The 13,685-nt window shown below is 46.7% G+C and overlaps 1 protein-coding gene across 1 annotated transcript in view; it reads left to right on the top strand.

The window, feature by feature from the left end:
• LOC117874764 (monocarboxylate transporter 10-like) overlaps positions 1-13,685 on the top strand; it is a 52,801-nt gene that overhangs the window by 24,682 nt on the left and 14,434 nt on the right. Inside the window, exons 8-9 of the mRNA XM_034765228.1 lie at positions 5,881-6,084; positions 9,100-9,302. Coding sequence (XP_034621119.1) covers positions 5,881-6,084; positions 9,100-9,302 — 407 coding nt within the window. The remainder of the gene's footprint in view (positions 1-5,880; positions 6,085-9,099; positions 9,303-13,685) is intronic.

Here is a 13,685-nt window from a genome sequence, read left to right as displayed (position 1 = left end):
TCCTCCTCACCTTCCTCATCTTCCCCATCCGCTAACATCTCCGAGGAAGCGGCTGTTGACAATATCCCATCCTCAGAGTCCACGGTCAGTGGTGGGGTAGTGGTGGCGGCCGCACCTAGAATGGAATGCAGTGCCTCGTAGAAACGGTATGTCTGGGGCTGGGTTCCGGAGCGTCCATTTGACTCTTTGGTCTTCTGGTACGCTTCTCTCAGCTCCTTGATTTTCACGCGGCACTGAATTGCATCCCGGCTGCATCCTCTCTCTGTCATGGCTCTTGAGATCTTCTCGTAGATTTTTGCATTCCGTCTTTTCGATCACAGCTCCGAAAGCACGGTCTCATCGCCCCACACAGCGATCAGATCCAAGACTTCCCGATTGGTCCATGCTGGGGCCCTCTTTCTATTCCGAGATTGCATGGTTACCTCTGCTGGAGAACTCTGCATCTTTGCCAGTGCTGCTGAGCTCGCCATGATGTCCAAACAGGAAAGGAGAGTCAAACTGCCCAGACAGGAAAAGGAATTCAAATTTTCCTGGGGCTTTTCCTATGTGGCTGGTCAGAGCATCCGAGCTCAGACTGCTGTCCAGAGTGTCAACAGAGTCGTGCACTGTGGGACAGCTCCCGGAGCTATTAGCGTCAATTTCCATCCACACCTACCCTAATTCGACATGGCCATGTCGAATTTAGCGCTACTCCCCTCGTTGGGGAGGAGTACAGAAATCGAATTTAAGAGACCTCTATGTCGAACTAAATAGCTTCGTTGTGTGGATGGGTGCAGGGTTAATTCGATTTAACACTACTAAATTCGACAAAACCTCCTAGTGTAGACCAGGCCTTAGGCTTCTAAGTGCCTTAGTCAATTTTATGCAGTGTTGTTATAGCCATGTTGGTCCCAGGATATTAGAGAGACAAGATGGGTGAGGTAGTATCTTTTATTGGACCAATTTCTGTTGGTGAAAGAGACCAGCTCTGTGTAGCTCAAAAGCTTGTCTCTCTCACCAACAGAACTTGGTCCAATAAAAGACAATATTTCACCCATCTTGTCTCTCTAAGTCAATTTTAGGTAAGACAGTGTGACTGCAGCCCCTAATTGTCTGGCTTGAATCTTCACATTTAAAAGAACAGGAATACTTGTGGCACCTTAGAGACTAACAAATTTATTAGAGCATAAGCTTTCGTGGACTACAGCCCACTTCTTCGAATGCATATAGAATGGAACATATATTGAGGAGATATATATACACACATACAGAGAGCATAAACAGGTGGGAGTTGTCTTACCAACTCTGAGAGGCCAATTAAGTAAGAGAAAAAAAACTTTTGAAGTGATAATCAAGATAGCCCAGTACAGACAGTTTGATAAAGCTTCATCTGTCATGAGACAATATGGTCCAGATAAGATGATGAAAGCTGCTTTTGATCCACTTCTGCTCCAACCCCTCAGACAGAGACCAACACCTACAAGATCTTCACCAAGCATTCTCAAAACTACGATACCCACACAAGGAAATAAAGAAACAAATCAACAGAGCCAGACGTGTACCCAGAAGCCTCCTGCTACAAGACAGGCCCAGAAGAGAAACCAACAGAACTCCACTGGCCATCACCTACAGTCCTCAGCTTAAACCTCTCCAACGCATCATCAGTGATCTACAACCCATCCTGGACAATGATCCCTCACTTTCACAGACCTTGGGAGGCAGGCCAGTCCTCGCCCACAGACAACCTGCCAACCTTAAGCATATTCTCACCAGCAACCACGCACCGCACCATAACAACTCTAACTCAGGAACCAACCCATGCAACAAACCTCGATGCCAACTCTGCCCACATATCTACACCAGCAACACCATCACTGGACCTAACCAGATCAGCTACAACATCACCGGCTCATTCACCTGCACGTCCACCAATGTTATATATGCCATCATATGCCAGCAATGCCCCTCTGCTATGTACATTGGCCAAACTGGACAGTCACTACGCAAGAGGATAAATGGACACAAGTCAGATATCAGGAATGGCAATATACAAAAACCTATAGGAGAACACTTCAACCTCCCTGGCCACACAATAGCAGATGTAAAGGTTGCCATCTTACAGCAAAAAAACTTCAGGACCAGACTCCAAAGAGAAACTGCTGAGCTCCAGTTCATTTGCAAATTTGACACCATCAGATCAGGATTAAACAAAGACTGTGAATGGCTATCCAACTACAGAAACAGTTTCTCCTCCCTTGGTGTTCACACCTCAACTGCTAGCAGAGCACCTTACCCTCCCTGATTGAACTAACCTCGTTATCTCCACACTGATATATACCTGCCTCTGGAGATTTCCATTACTTGCATCTGAAGAAGTGAGGTTCTTACCCACGAAAGCTTATGCTCCCAGTACTTCTGTTAGTCTCAAAGGTGCCACAGGAGCCTCTGTTGCTTGATCCACTCAGTTCTTTTGATCTTAAGTTTCTTAAGTGAGAGGCTATTTTCCTGGTTACCTTTTTTTTTTTTTTTTTTAAGGTACTTTGGTTTGCTTTTTTCATACATCCTGTTTTGCTCGCTCGGAGTAGTGCACAATTGCCCTCTAGTGGAGATCATTTATGTCAACTTTGCTTCAGACACAGGATTATATTTCCACAATCTAATATTCTGCTCCAGTTTTGAGCCTGTAATTTCTCCAGGTTTTTGCAGTACCAGTCATCTGGCCATGGAAAAAGTGAGCACGAAGTGAATGAATTAAAATAGCTTCATTATAATAGTCTTTTAAACAGTTTCCAAAGTCAGGTTCCTCAAGCACTTTTTGTATAAAAATACAATACACAATTTATACAATACACAATTTTTGTGTAAAAATACTTCTTTATATAAAAGAAAATTATAAGAAGGAAATCTTCTTAAGAAGGGTACTTGCTTAATCTGGCCACTTCGGAAAGTCAAAGTAAATTAAGGATGATCCGCAATCATAGTACTCCCAATATTTATATCAATAATTTGGTATTAAAGTTGCAAAGAAAAGAGTAGAATGTCAGATCTTTAATCTGAATTATGAGTGTGCAAATACATGAAAGGTCTCTAGCACTATGGAATATTTGTCTTTGTTCTTTAAAGATCACAAGTGTACCGTGTTTAATTGTACAGCCCACCTTTTTCTTAGCGTGCCTAGGTCTGTTTAAATTCTATTCCATCACAAATTAAGCTATCAAGCAAGGCAGACCATTCCCCGCGTACACAGATAAAGGGTGTGTGACATGGGATACAAATGCTACACCAGGCAGGAAGCGGTTCAGGAGCAGCTGTGGCCTCAGGCAGCTTTATCCTGCTGCATCCGCGAGGCATGCCAGTCATGGAGGAGGAACCTTGAAAAGAAGAAGCCAGGTTCAGAAGGGCCAAACCCTGGCAGGTGGACAGTTTTCTTTCTACTAGCTGCTAGGCGGGAGACACGAAAAAGAAGAAACTGGCTTACTGACTCTGCTGAACCTGGGGACTAATTGGGGAAAAGGACCCAGTTGAAAGAGCAGTCAGCTGAGGTCCTATAGGTGGCAGAAGTCCAGCTCCATGAAGGAGACCTGGAGGACTCCTGCCTCGAGGAGGGTGACCAAGGGACTACCTGAATCACAGTTCCAGCTCCAGGAGGAATACTGGGGGGGACCAGAAGAACTCTTTGGAATATAGCCCAGTTACTGCTGGAGAGGTTGGGCAGCAGCTTTGCAGAAGTTCCTCACTTTAGCCAGCTGGAAAAAAGCGGCAAGCAGCTACAATTTCATGTCGGGAATTACATCATTCACAGGCCTGGGGAAGACACTGACAATCAGGGAAAGATAAAAACAGCGCATGGAAGCAGAGGGGGAATTGAAGGAACAATCCTTAGCCACCTAAGCATAGTCCCTGGGCTGGAAATCTGTGTCGCAGACAGGAGCCTGGTGGTTGGAGCTGGAGTCAGAGACCAGGAACAGTGCTGAAGGTCAGAGCTGGAGTCAGGAACCAAGCACAGAAGGAAGGCTGGCATGGACTGGAGCACAGCAGAAGGAGCAAGGCAGAAGCTGGGCTGGAGCAAGGCTTGGGAACAAGGCTTGCACAGGAATGATCGCAGCTGCGGCATAAGCGTTGAGCAACTACTGGCTTAGTGCTGCTGCTGGGCTTTAGAGCAGGTCTTGTGATGCTTCTCCGTCAATCTGGTGATTTGTTTGATCAGGGTGTTCAGCTGTGGGACAGCTAGCTGGTCTCAGGATCAACTGCAGACCCTGATTCCTGACACCCAGAAGAGAGGGTGGGCCTGTGTTCCCCTACCTCTCTCCCAGATCAAGAGGAGACGGACAGGCTTCCAGATTGAAAGAGGTCAGGAATTACACACCCCAGATGGGGGCCAAGGCCCTGGCATAGAAGCTACTAGACTTTAGGTTTTTCCTGTTTTATAACCTGGACTCTGAATTACCTTGAAAGGGGCATGTCTCAAGAATGGCCTGGCCAGAGGGCCAACTCACAAGGCAAATGGGACCGCTAGCAGGCCTGGATGGCTGGTCTGCAGAACTGTAGCGGAGAAAATCCCTTCAATGTCACACCTAGCCGTAAGGGGATGCTCTGACTGTAAGTCACTTTTCCACAGGTATCAAATAGATCATTAAAGAATCACTGTTTCCTAGCAAAGCTTTTAAGTTCAAATACGTAATATAAGTGCTATACTAGTTCAAATCTATTCTGCTTATCAGAGAGTATATAGCATTATAAAGAAATACTCATTTACTCAAGCTATTTAATAACAGCGAACAAATTTAGCACCACATTACAACTCACAACTGAATAAAGAAAGCAAACCATACATATCAAAATATGGTTCATGTTCTAACACAAAAAATCCTACATTGTATAACAGTTGAGGTTGCTCAATTACAACCACCACCAATCTTAAGTTTAAACTATGAAATCTCTTTTATACAGGTTTGTTTACTGCCTTCATCACTATAGTATATGAGCCTCTTCCAGTAGTGCATTGAGTGACATGACTAACATCTGCTACATATGGTTTGTTCTTTCTCTCATTCTCTTGCCATGGCAAGAATTGTGTGAATAGTGGAGTGTTTTGTTGTGGTAGGGGTTTATTTTTGTGTGTGTCCGTGTTATGTTCTGTATTTATATTGGAAAAGGCAAGATCACAGAAGCGCCCCTTGCACTTGGAGTGGGAAGATGGTGAAGTTTGTGATAGGCCTTACTTACTGTGGGAGTTCATTCCACAGTCTTGGACCAGCCCCTGAGAAAGTTCTGTCCCCCGCACAGATGAGCTTTACCATTATGGTGGAAAGTTCTGTTGGACCAGAGGTATGGAGCTGTGTCAAAGCTGTGGGTGATCTTTTAGACATCCTGGGCCCAGGACATTGAGTGCCTTGAAAGTAAGGTAGGGATTAGACCTTGAACTGGATTTGATATTTTATGGTAAGCCAATGTAGAGACTAAAGGACAGGTGTGATCTGCTTGTGATAGCCTGTGTTGCTGAGAAGACATGGTGTAACATTCTTTGCTGTTAAAGTTTCCTAAGCGCTGATGACTTCATGCCCAGGTATATTGCACTGTTGTCCAGTAGAGTGGTAACTAAGACATGTATAACCAAGGTTAGATCAGCGTTCGCCAGGATGGTATGGTGTCTCCTAGCCAACTGGAGATGGTAAAAAACCATTACTTATGGATGCTGTTATGTGAGAATTTAACGTTAGCAAGAAATCCAAGAGTCAATCCATAATCAAGTTATGTAAGATAGACTACATAACTAACTACTTATAGAAAACATGGCCTTCATCTGGCTCCATTCAAACACAGGTGTTTCATCTATAAGAAGTATAAGCAAATGCCCTACCAAAACCACCTTAACAATTTTGTTTTTGTTTTGTTTTCCAGGGCTGTTGTACTTGACAATTCCTTTGTGCACAACTTTCCCCTCCCTAATTGCTTTTGGCTCGCTGTTGGGATTTTTTGATGCAGGAAACTATGTTCTTTTACCTGTTCTAACGCTAGACTTGATGGGAGCAGAGAAAATGCCTGTGGCCTGGGGATTTATGATGGCTGTCCACACAATTAGTTGTTTTGGTCCACCATTTGCAGGTGAGTTATCTAATACAGAGGAGTTGTATTTGAATGTGTTCCTAAATAATGATGCTTTGCATATGCTGGTATTTATATATTTTATCCATATGAAGAACAATATTTAGCCCTTTATCTATTAATAGCATTGCTAGCAATATTAAAGTGTCCTTTAATGATATCCACTGTCTGTAGTTCTTGAGACAGCCCCCTCCTCATAGAACTAGGGATGAAATTGGAGAAATGAATGGTAGGGAGAGAAATATTAAACCTCCCCTCCTTCAAGCTGATGTTGCCATACATATGTTTCCTCTCTCAAGATGAATGATTTTTCTGTTCTTTTTTCTGTTGTGACTGTGACAGATACACAAACACACAGCTATCTTGAGACGATTATGTTTAATTTTATGAATATTATCTGTATATATGAGCAAGCTCTTGAAATCCTGAAAACTTCAAAGACCATGATATCGAGATGAGTGAGACGAGAGGGGCTCATGGACTATTCAGAGATCTTTGTATCAATAAGCTTTATGTATTTGTTTGTTCCTAACTGATTGGGGATGTTCCCTGTGGAATCTGGAATCACTATGGGGTGATTAATGCAAAATCCCAAAGCCAGTTATATAAATGTCCATCTTTATGGCTTGGGCCCCTGGGGATACAGACAGTGACTGGTTTTACCCATTTTCAAGAGGCTGAGAGACAAAGGGTATGACTATATGTACAGCATTGAAGTGGCACAGCTGTACTGATACAGCTGTGCCACTGCAGCGTGTCTTGTGAAGATGCTCTATGTCGACAGGAGAGAGCTTTCAAGTCGGCATAAAAAATTCATCTTCACAAGCAGCATAAGCAACATCGGTGTAACTTATGTCATTTGGTGGGGAGAATATTCATACCCCTGAGCGACATAAATTTTGCCGACATAGGCTGTAGTGTAGACATAGCCTGAGGCTTTAGGGTTTAAAGACTGAGTTTAAACAGATTCAGGGCTTTCTTTTCTATTCAACAAGCAGACCTGACTTTTGATCCAAGTAGGGACCCAACCCTGCTGGGAGGTTGGAAGACTTGAACCCGTCAGATTCCGCCCTGCGGAAAATTGGTGATTTCTGATACCTTTAGTGTGCATTTAGATTAAGACCTTTTTATTGTTTTATATGTTTTCTCTATATGCCTTTGTCCTTAAATAAATGTACTATGCTTTGAAAGAGCAGTTTGGTTCCTGTTAAATCACCGTTCTCTTTGGAGAGAAAGTAAAAAGCAGGGGCTAGACATTAGTTAGACCTGCTTGGGGCAATCACAGTTAATTGTAATAGGTTTCAGAGTTGTAACCATGTTAGTTTCTACCAGCAAAAACAACGAGGAGTACTTTTGGCATCTTAGAGACTAACAAGTTTATTTGGGCATAAGCTTTCATGGGATAAGACCCACTTCATCAGATGCATGGAGTGGAAAATACAGTAGGAAGATATATATACATAGTAAATGAAAAGATGGGAGTTGCCTTACCAATTCTAATGAGACAATTCAATTAAAGTGGGCTATTACCAGCAGGAGGAAAAATCACTTTTGTAGCGGTAATCAGGCTGGCCCGTTTCAAACAGTTGACAAGAAGGTGAGTAACAGTAGGGGGGAAATTAGCATGGGGAAATTAGTTTTTAGTTCTTGTAGTGACCCATCCAGTCCCAGTGGTTATTCAAGCCTAATTTGATGGTGTCCAGTTTGCAAATTAATTCCAGTTCTGCAGTTTCTCGTTGGAGTATGTTTTTGAAGTTTTTTTGGTTGAAGAATTGCTATTTTTAAGTCTGTTGTTGAGTGTCCAGGGAGATTAAAGTTCTCCGACAGGTTTGAATGTTATAATTCTTGATGTCTGATTTGTGTCCATTTATTCTTTTGCGTAGAGACTGTCCGGCGTGGCCAATGTACATGGCAGAGGGGCATTGCTGGCACATGATGGCATATATCACATTGGTAGATGTGCAGGTGAACGAGCCCCTGATGGTGTGGCTGTTGTGGTTAGGTCCTATGATGGTGTCCCTTGAATAGATATGTGGACAGAGTTGGCAACGGGGTTTGTTGCAGGGATAGATTCCTGGGTTAGTGTTTTTGTTGTGTGGTGAGTATTTGCTTCAGGTTGGGGGGGTTGTCTGTAAGCGAGGACTGGCCTGTCTCCCAAGGTCTGTGAGAGTGAGGAATCGTCCTTCAGGATAGGTTGTAGATCCTTGATGATGCGCTGGAGAGAATTTAGTTGGGACTGAACTGCAGCCTAAACCCCTGGTCAGGAGGGCATGTAGGAGATCAAAGTTCAGATCCCTTCCCCACATCAGGTAGAGTAGGGAATTGAATCTGGATCTCCAGAATCGTAGGTGAGTGCTCTAACCAGTTCATTAAAGCTTACAAAGGAGGCAGCACCTCATCCTCTGGCTATTTTGTGAGTCTTTTCCTTTGTCAAAGTGCCGGGAAAAGCAAAACAAATTTTTCAGGACTAAACAAAATGTTTCATTTGTCATTGCCAAAACTTTTTGACTTTTTTTGGTTCAGTCGAAACTATTCAGCAAACTCAACATGAGTTCACAAATAGTTTGTTGACCTGAAACTGAATTTTTTAGTGAATACACTATCCATCCAAAAAAAAATTCACCTAGTTCTACTCCTCACATGCGCCATAGAAACAAATCTTGATGTAATGAGCTTTCAGCCCACCAGGAACTGCATCACCTGACTACTCGACCCACCATGAAACCTTTCTAAGAGATGTGGGATGTTTCTCCATAAAGATTGGTGATTCCATATATACTATATAAATTGAAAATGCTCTCTCACACTTGAGTACATAATGTGTCTAAAAATATTGGATTAAATAAAATAAAGGGTTTCAAAAGGAGTTTAATTTATTTAGGTTATAGGGTTTTCTATCTTTTCTAAGGCACTCATCATTGTATTATAGGATAATAAAGAACAATGTGGAGATAAAGATCTGCTTTGATGCAGGGAGAATATGATTATATGCAATTGGAATATTATTTGTTTCAGGCTGGATATATGACTTATTAGGAAGTTACAACATTGGATTTGTAGTGCCTGGACTTTGCTCTGTTGCAGCAGCAGGTATTCTTGCTTTCATTCCACGGCTTAAAAATACAGCAGTACAACAGAAGAAGAACATTATTCATGCTTCTGTTTGTGAGATAACAAACAGTATAATACCTTGGGAGTCACCACCTCATTCAATACAGGTAAACAAAAGATTGAATGCAGCTATGCTAAAATGGTCTTTCTATGCTAAAATGTCTTTATTCTATGCATATAGGAACTGGTTTTCTAAATTTTACATGATGCTAAAGTAGCTATATATTACTAGTGGGGGAATTCTGCACTAAAAAATTAAAAATTGTGTGCCAAAAATTTTAAAATTGTGCATATTTTATTTGTCAAAATAACACGATATAATCATGCCAGTTTCAATAATTTTGAAATAAATTTCCAAAATATCTGTCAGCAACTATGTCTGTAACAATACAGACACAAAAAAATTCCCCTAGGAGTAGACAGTTAAAGAAACTCCTATGACAATCCAGTTCCTGTTTTCTCTGCCCCCTTCCCCACCATCAGAGCCCAGCCAGGGGGCCATTTGCCCCCCCCCCCCCGAGATCCTAGCTATAGGGTGCCCCCCAGCCCAGACACTTGCACCCCTTACCCTCAGAGCTCAGCCACGGGGTGCTCCCCCACCCAGACACCCGCACCCCCTACCCCCAAAGCCCAGCTGCGGGCCCCCCTCAGCCCAGACACCCAAACTCCATACCTCCCAGAGCCCAGCTGCGGGCCCTCCCCAGCCCAGACACCTGCATTTCCTATCTCCTGCCCCCCAGCTGTGGGTCCCCCCCAGCCCAGATACTCACACCCCATCCCTCACATACCCCAGCTGGCACACACACCCCCCTCCGCCCAGAAACTTGCACAGACCCCCTACCCTCCCAGAGCCCAGGGATCTAGAGGGAGAAACAGCCTGATGCTGGGTCACAGGTTTGTGTGGAGTTGCCTGTATGCCACCTCCTTCCTTAGGGCGTGCCAGGAACTTCAACTGCCCAGAACTCTCCTGCTTGAGTGTCTTCTGTATGAGAGCTTAGTTCTGCCAGGTCCATTGGCTCCTACTGGTGGCCAGCAGCTCTGCAGCCCATTTCTGGGGGAGGAGGGAGGAAATTCTGCACAGAACATGAATTTGCTTAGAAATTATGCATTGTGCAGTGGTACAGAATTCCCTCAGGAGTAATAGATAGATATTTCTAACCTTCATTAAAAGATTAGCACAATCTTATAATTTATTAATGTTCTTATATTGATATATTCCCTCCATCTTATTAATAATGTAATACTAGTGCAGTAGGCCCACTTAAAAAATTTCTGCCTATTTAAAAGATTTTATGGGTTTTCCTGGTATTCCCCGTTTGTGTATATATAGAAAATATTTCTCAAACTGATAATTTGCAAACTGGTGGAAACATTGTGGGCTAAATTTCCCATTGAAGTCAGTGGAATTATGCTAGCAGATCATTTGTTCTTCTTCAAGTGATTGCTCATGTGTATTCCACTCTAGGTGTGTGTGCTCGCCACGTGCATCGGTACCAGTTTTTCCCTTAGCAGTACCCGTAGTGGGGGAGCACCACTGCGAACCCTGGAGTGGCGCTGACATATCGCGCCATAAAGGGGACTGCGTGCTCTCCCCACCCTCAGTTCCTTCTTGCCGCCAGTGAAGGTAGTCGGAACTTGCTCCAGCCTTGGCTGCAGCGTTACAGCCTTACTGGTATCTAGTTCACTGAACCGTTTCTTTGCTGAACTTTTCTTCTGTTAGTGCCTGGCTCGGGGCATGCCCCGTGGCCCAGGCTTCAAGTCGTGCGACTCTTGTTGCAATTCTATGCCCAGAAGCAATCCACACTCTCAGTGTCTTCGCTGTCTGGGCGAGTCTCACATTAGTGAGAAGTATAAAATCTGCGGCTCCTTCAAGCTGCGAACGAAGAAGGAGCGTGAGATCCGACTCCGAGAGTTCGTAATGGAGTCGACATTGGCCTCGGCACTGGTGCGTCGAGCTGGCACCGCGCTGGGCTCCGCGTCATCGACACATGGCGAAGTGCCTCCAGTGCGCCGCTCCGAATCGGCATCCGGCACCGTGTCCTCGGTGCACAGCGAGGCAACTTCGACGTCCCGGCACCGTTCCCCAGCGAAAAAGACAGGGAAATTGCAGAGGCACCAGGAAAAGAGCAGGGGTGAGGCCAGACCCAAGTTGGGCAGCCCGCGATCCCCATCAGGACAGAGACCTCCGACTCGCGCTGAGCGGAGTAGTCCAGTCCCATCTGCGCGAGCCTCTCCGGAGGTGTCATGCCCTCGACGCCAGAGGCAGCTCAGGCCGCACGTGATATACTCATGCTTCCGGTGCCGGCAGTGCTGCAGCACTCGGGCCCCCAGTCCCGGGGGAAGCCATCCTTGATTGCCCACCAGCCTTCCCCGGAGGAGTCGAAGATTGAAGCACCTTCCTGGGTTGAGGCACCTAGCAGGGCTTCACGATGCACATCGACCCCACGTCATGACTCCGCCATGAGCGTTTCCCACTCTTCTGGTCCTGAGTGCCGTCGTGCAAGAAGAAAGAGGCGACACCATCCCTCTTCTTCTAGCGACTCCGAGAGGAATAGGTCGCGATCCTGTCGGCACCGACGCTCCCACTCCAGGACCCGGCACCGTAGAGGTCAGACTTGCAGCGCATCCCCGCATTCCCCGCACCAAGGCACCGGCCCATAGGTGCCACGGACAGTCCAGACGCAGCTCTTCGGACGTTTACATCTTGTCGTCCTCCAGGTCAAAGTCCCGGGGCAGGAGCTGTCACGATTGGGACCGTTCCAGCCGTTCTTATGGCACCGTTCACTCTTCCCGAACCTCGGTGTCGACACGCAGTCGTCTATCCTGGGGCCGAGCCATGCCGCTGGACCAACCTACACCTCCGGCGCCTGACTTGCCTCTACTCCTGGCTGTGCCATGGCAGGGTCAATGGTGCCAGCTAGCACCGTGGCCTCAGGCTCCGGCGCACCTCGGTCTGCGCTCCGTGGCGGAGCCACCCAGGGCCGCCGTGCGTCGCCGCGGTACTGGGATCAAGCTGTGGGTTCCAGTCCCCTGACGCCGGGTCCAGCACCGGACCCCAAAGTAGAGCCAACAGTGCTTTCTTGCCATTGAAGGTGCTGTACCTTCCACCTTGACGATGCAGGGTGATTCGGTTGCGGTACCGTCTCCTTCTTCGCAAGAGGACTTTAAGGCCCATCAAGAGCTGCTTCGGAGGGTGGCAGCCAACCTCGAGCTCCAGGCCGAGGAGATGGAGGAGCCCTCCGACACTTTTTATGTCCTCACCTCCTCGGTCCCGGGGCGTGTGGCGCTCCCCTTTCATCAAGGAGTTGCCAATATCTCCGCTGGCCTTTGGCAAACACTGGCCTCCCTTGCCTCTGTTTCCAAAAAGGCTGAGAGGAAGTACTTCGTCCCTGCCAAAGGTCTTGAGTACCTCTACACTCACCCAGCCCCTAACTCCCTGGTAGTAGTCAGTCCACCACCGCGAGAGGAATAGTCAGCCTGCGCCCACGCCAAGGACAGGGACGCTCGTAGACTTGACTCTTTCGGATGAAAGTCTTACTCGCTGACGAGTTTCCAAATCCATGTGGCCAACCATCAGGCGCTTCTAGGCCGCTATGAGTTTAACCTTTGGGGATCTCTCCCCAAGTTTGAGCGCTTCCTCCCTGATACCGAGGCGAAGGAGTTTCGGGCACTCATCCAAGAAGGGGCAACCGCAGCCAAGGCGGCTCTCCAGGCTGCTTCGGATGCGGCGGACACAGCCGCTCGCTCGCTCCTTGGCTACAGTCGTCTCCATTTGGCTAGCATCATGGCTTTCCTTCTCGGGGCTCTCCTCTGAATCGCAGTTGATAATGCAGGACCTGCCGTTTGATGGCAAGGCCTTGTTTGCTGGTCAGACTGATACCCATCTATATAGGATGAAGGATTCCCATACCACCCTGCAGACGCTGGGCCTGTACGTCCCACCTGCAAAGGACAAACCCAGGCCTCAACTCCCCGCTCCACAAGCTAGGGGTAGATATGAACCCCCACCTAAGCGGCAGAGGGATCGGAGGCATCGGTCACAGCGCCAATCCCGTTCGGCCCAGCAACCTGGTGCCTCGAAGGGCAAGCACCCCGGGAAACGGCATTTTTGACTTGTTGAGGGGGGTCACCGGGCCTGTTGCCAATGCTCCCCCCCATCCAGTTAATAAAGTTGCCTTTTTTCAACCGTTTATCGGCTTTCCGACTCCAATGGTCCAGGATAACGATGGATCAATGGGTCCTCAGCACCATCTTCCAAGGGTACAGGCTCCAGTTTGTGGCAACCCCTCCCAACTGTCCCCCGTCAGGGTGTCAGACCGCGGTTCCGGAGCGTGCCCTCCTCCTCCGTCAGGAGGTACAATGCCTCCTTTCCTTGGGAGTGGTGGAAAGGGTGCCTCAAGAGTACCAGGGCAAGGGGTTTTACTCCAGGTGTTTCCTCATTCCCAAGGTGAAGGGCGGCTTCGGTCCATCCTCGACCTGCGGAATCTCAA

This window comes from Trachemys scripta, chromosome 3 (assembly GCF_013100865.1).
Source record: "Trachemys scripta elegans isolate TJP31775 chromosome 3, CAS_Tse_1.0, whole genome shotgun sequence".
NCBI lineage: Eukaryota > Metazoa > Chordata > Testudines > Emydidae > Trachemys > Trachemys scripta.
The sequence above is the reverse complement of the archived record's forward strand: the minus strand, read 5'-3'. Positions and strand labels throughout refer to the sequence as shown.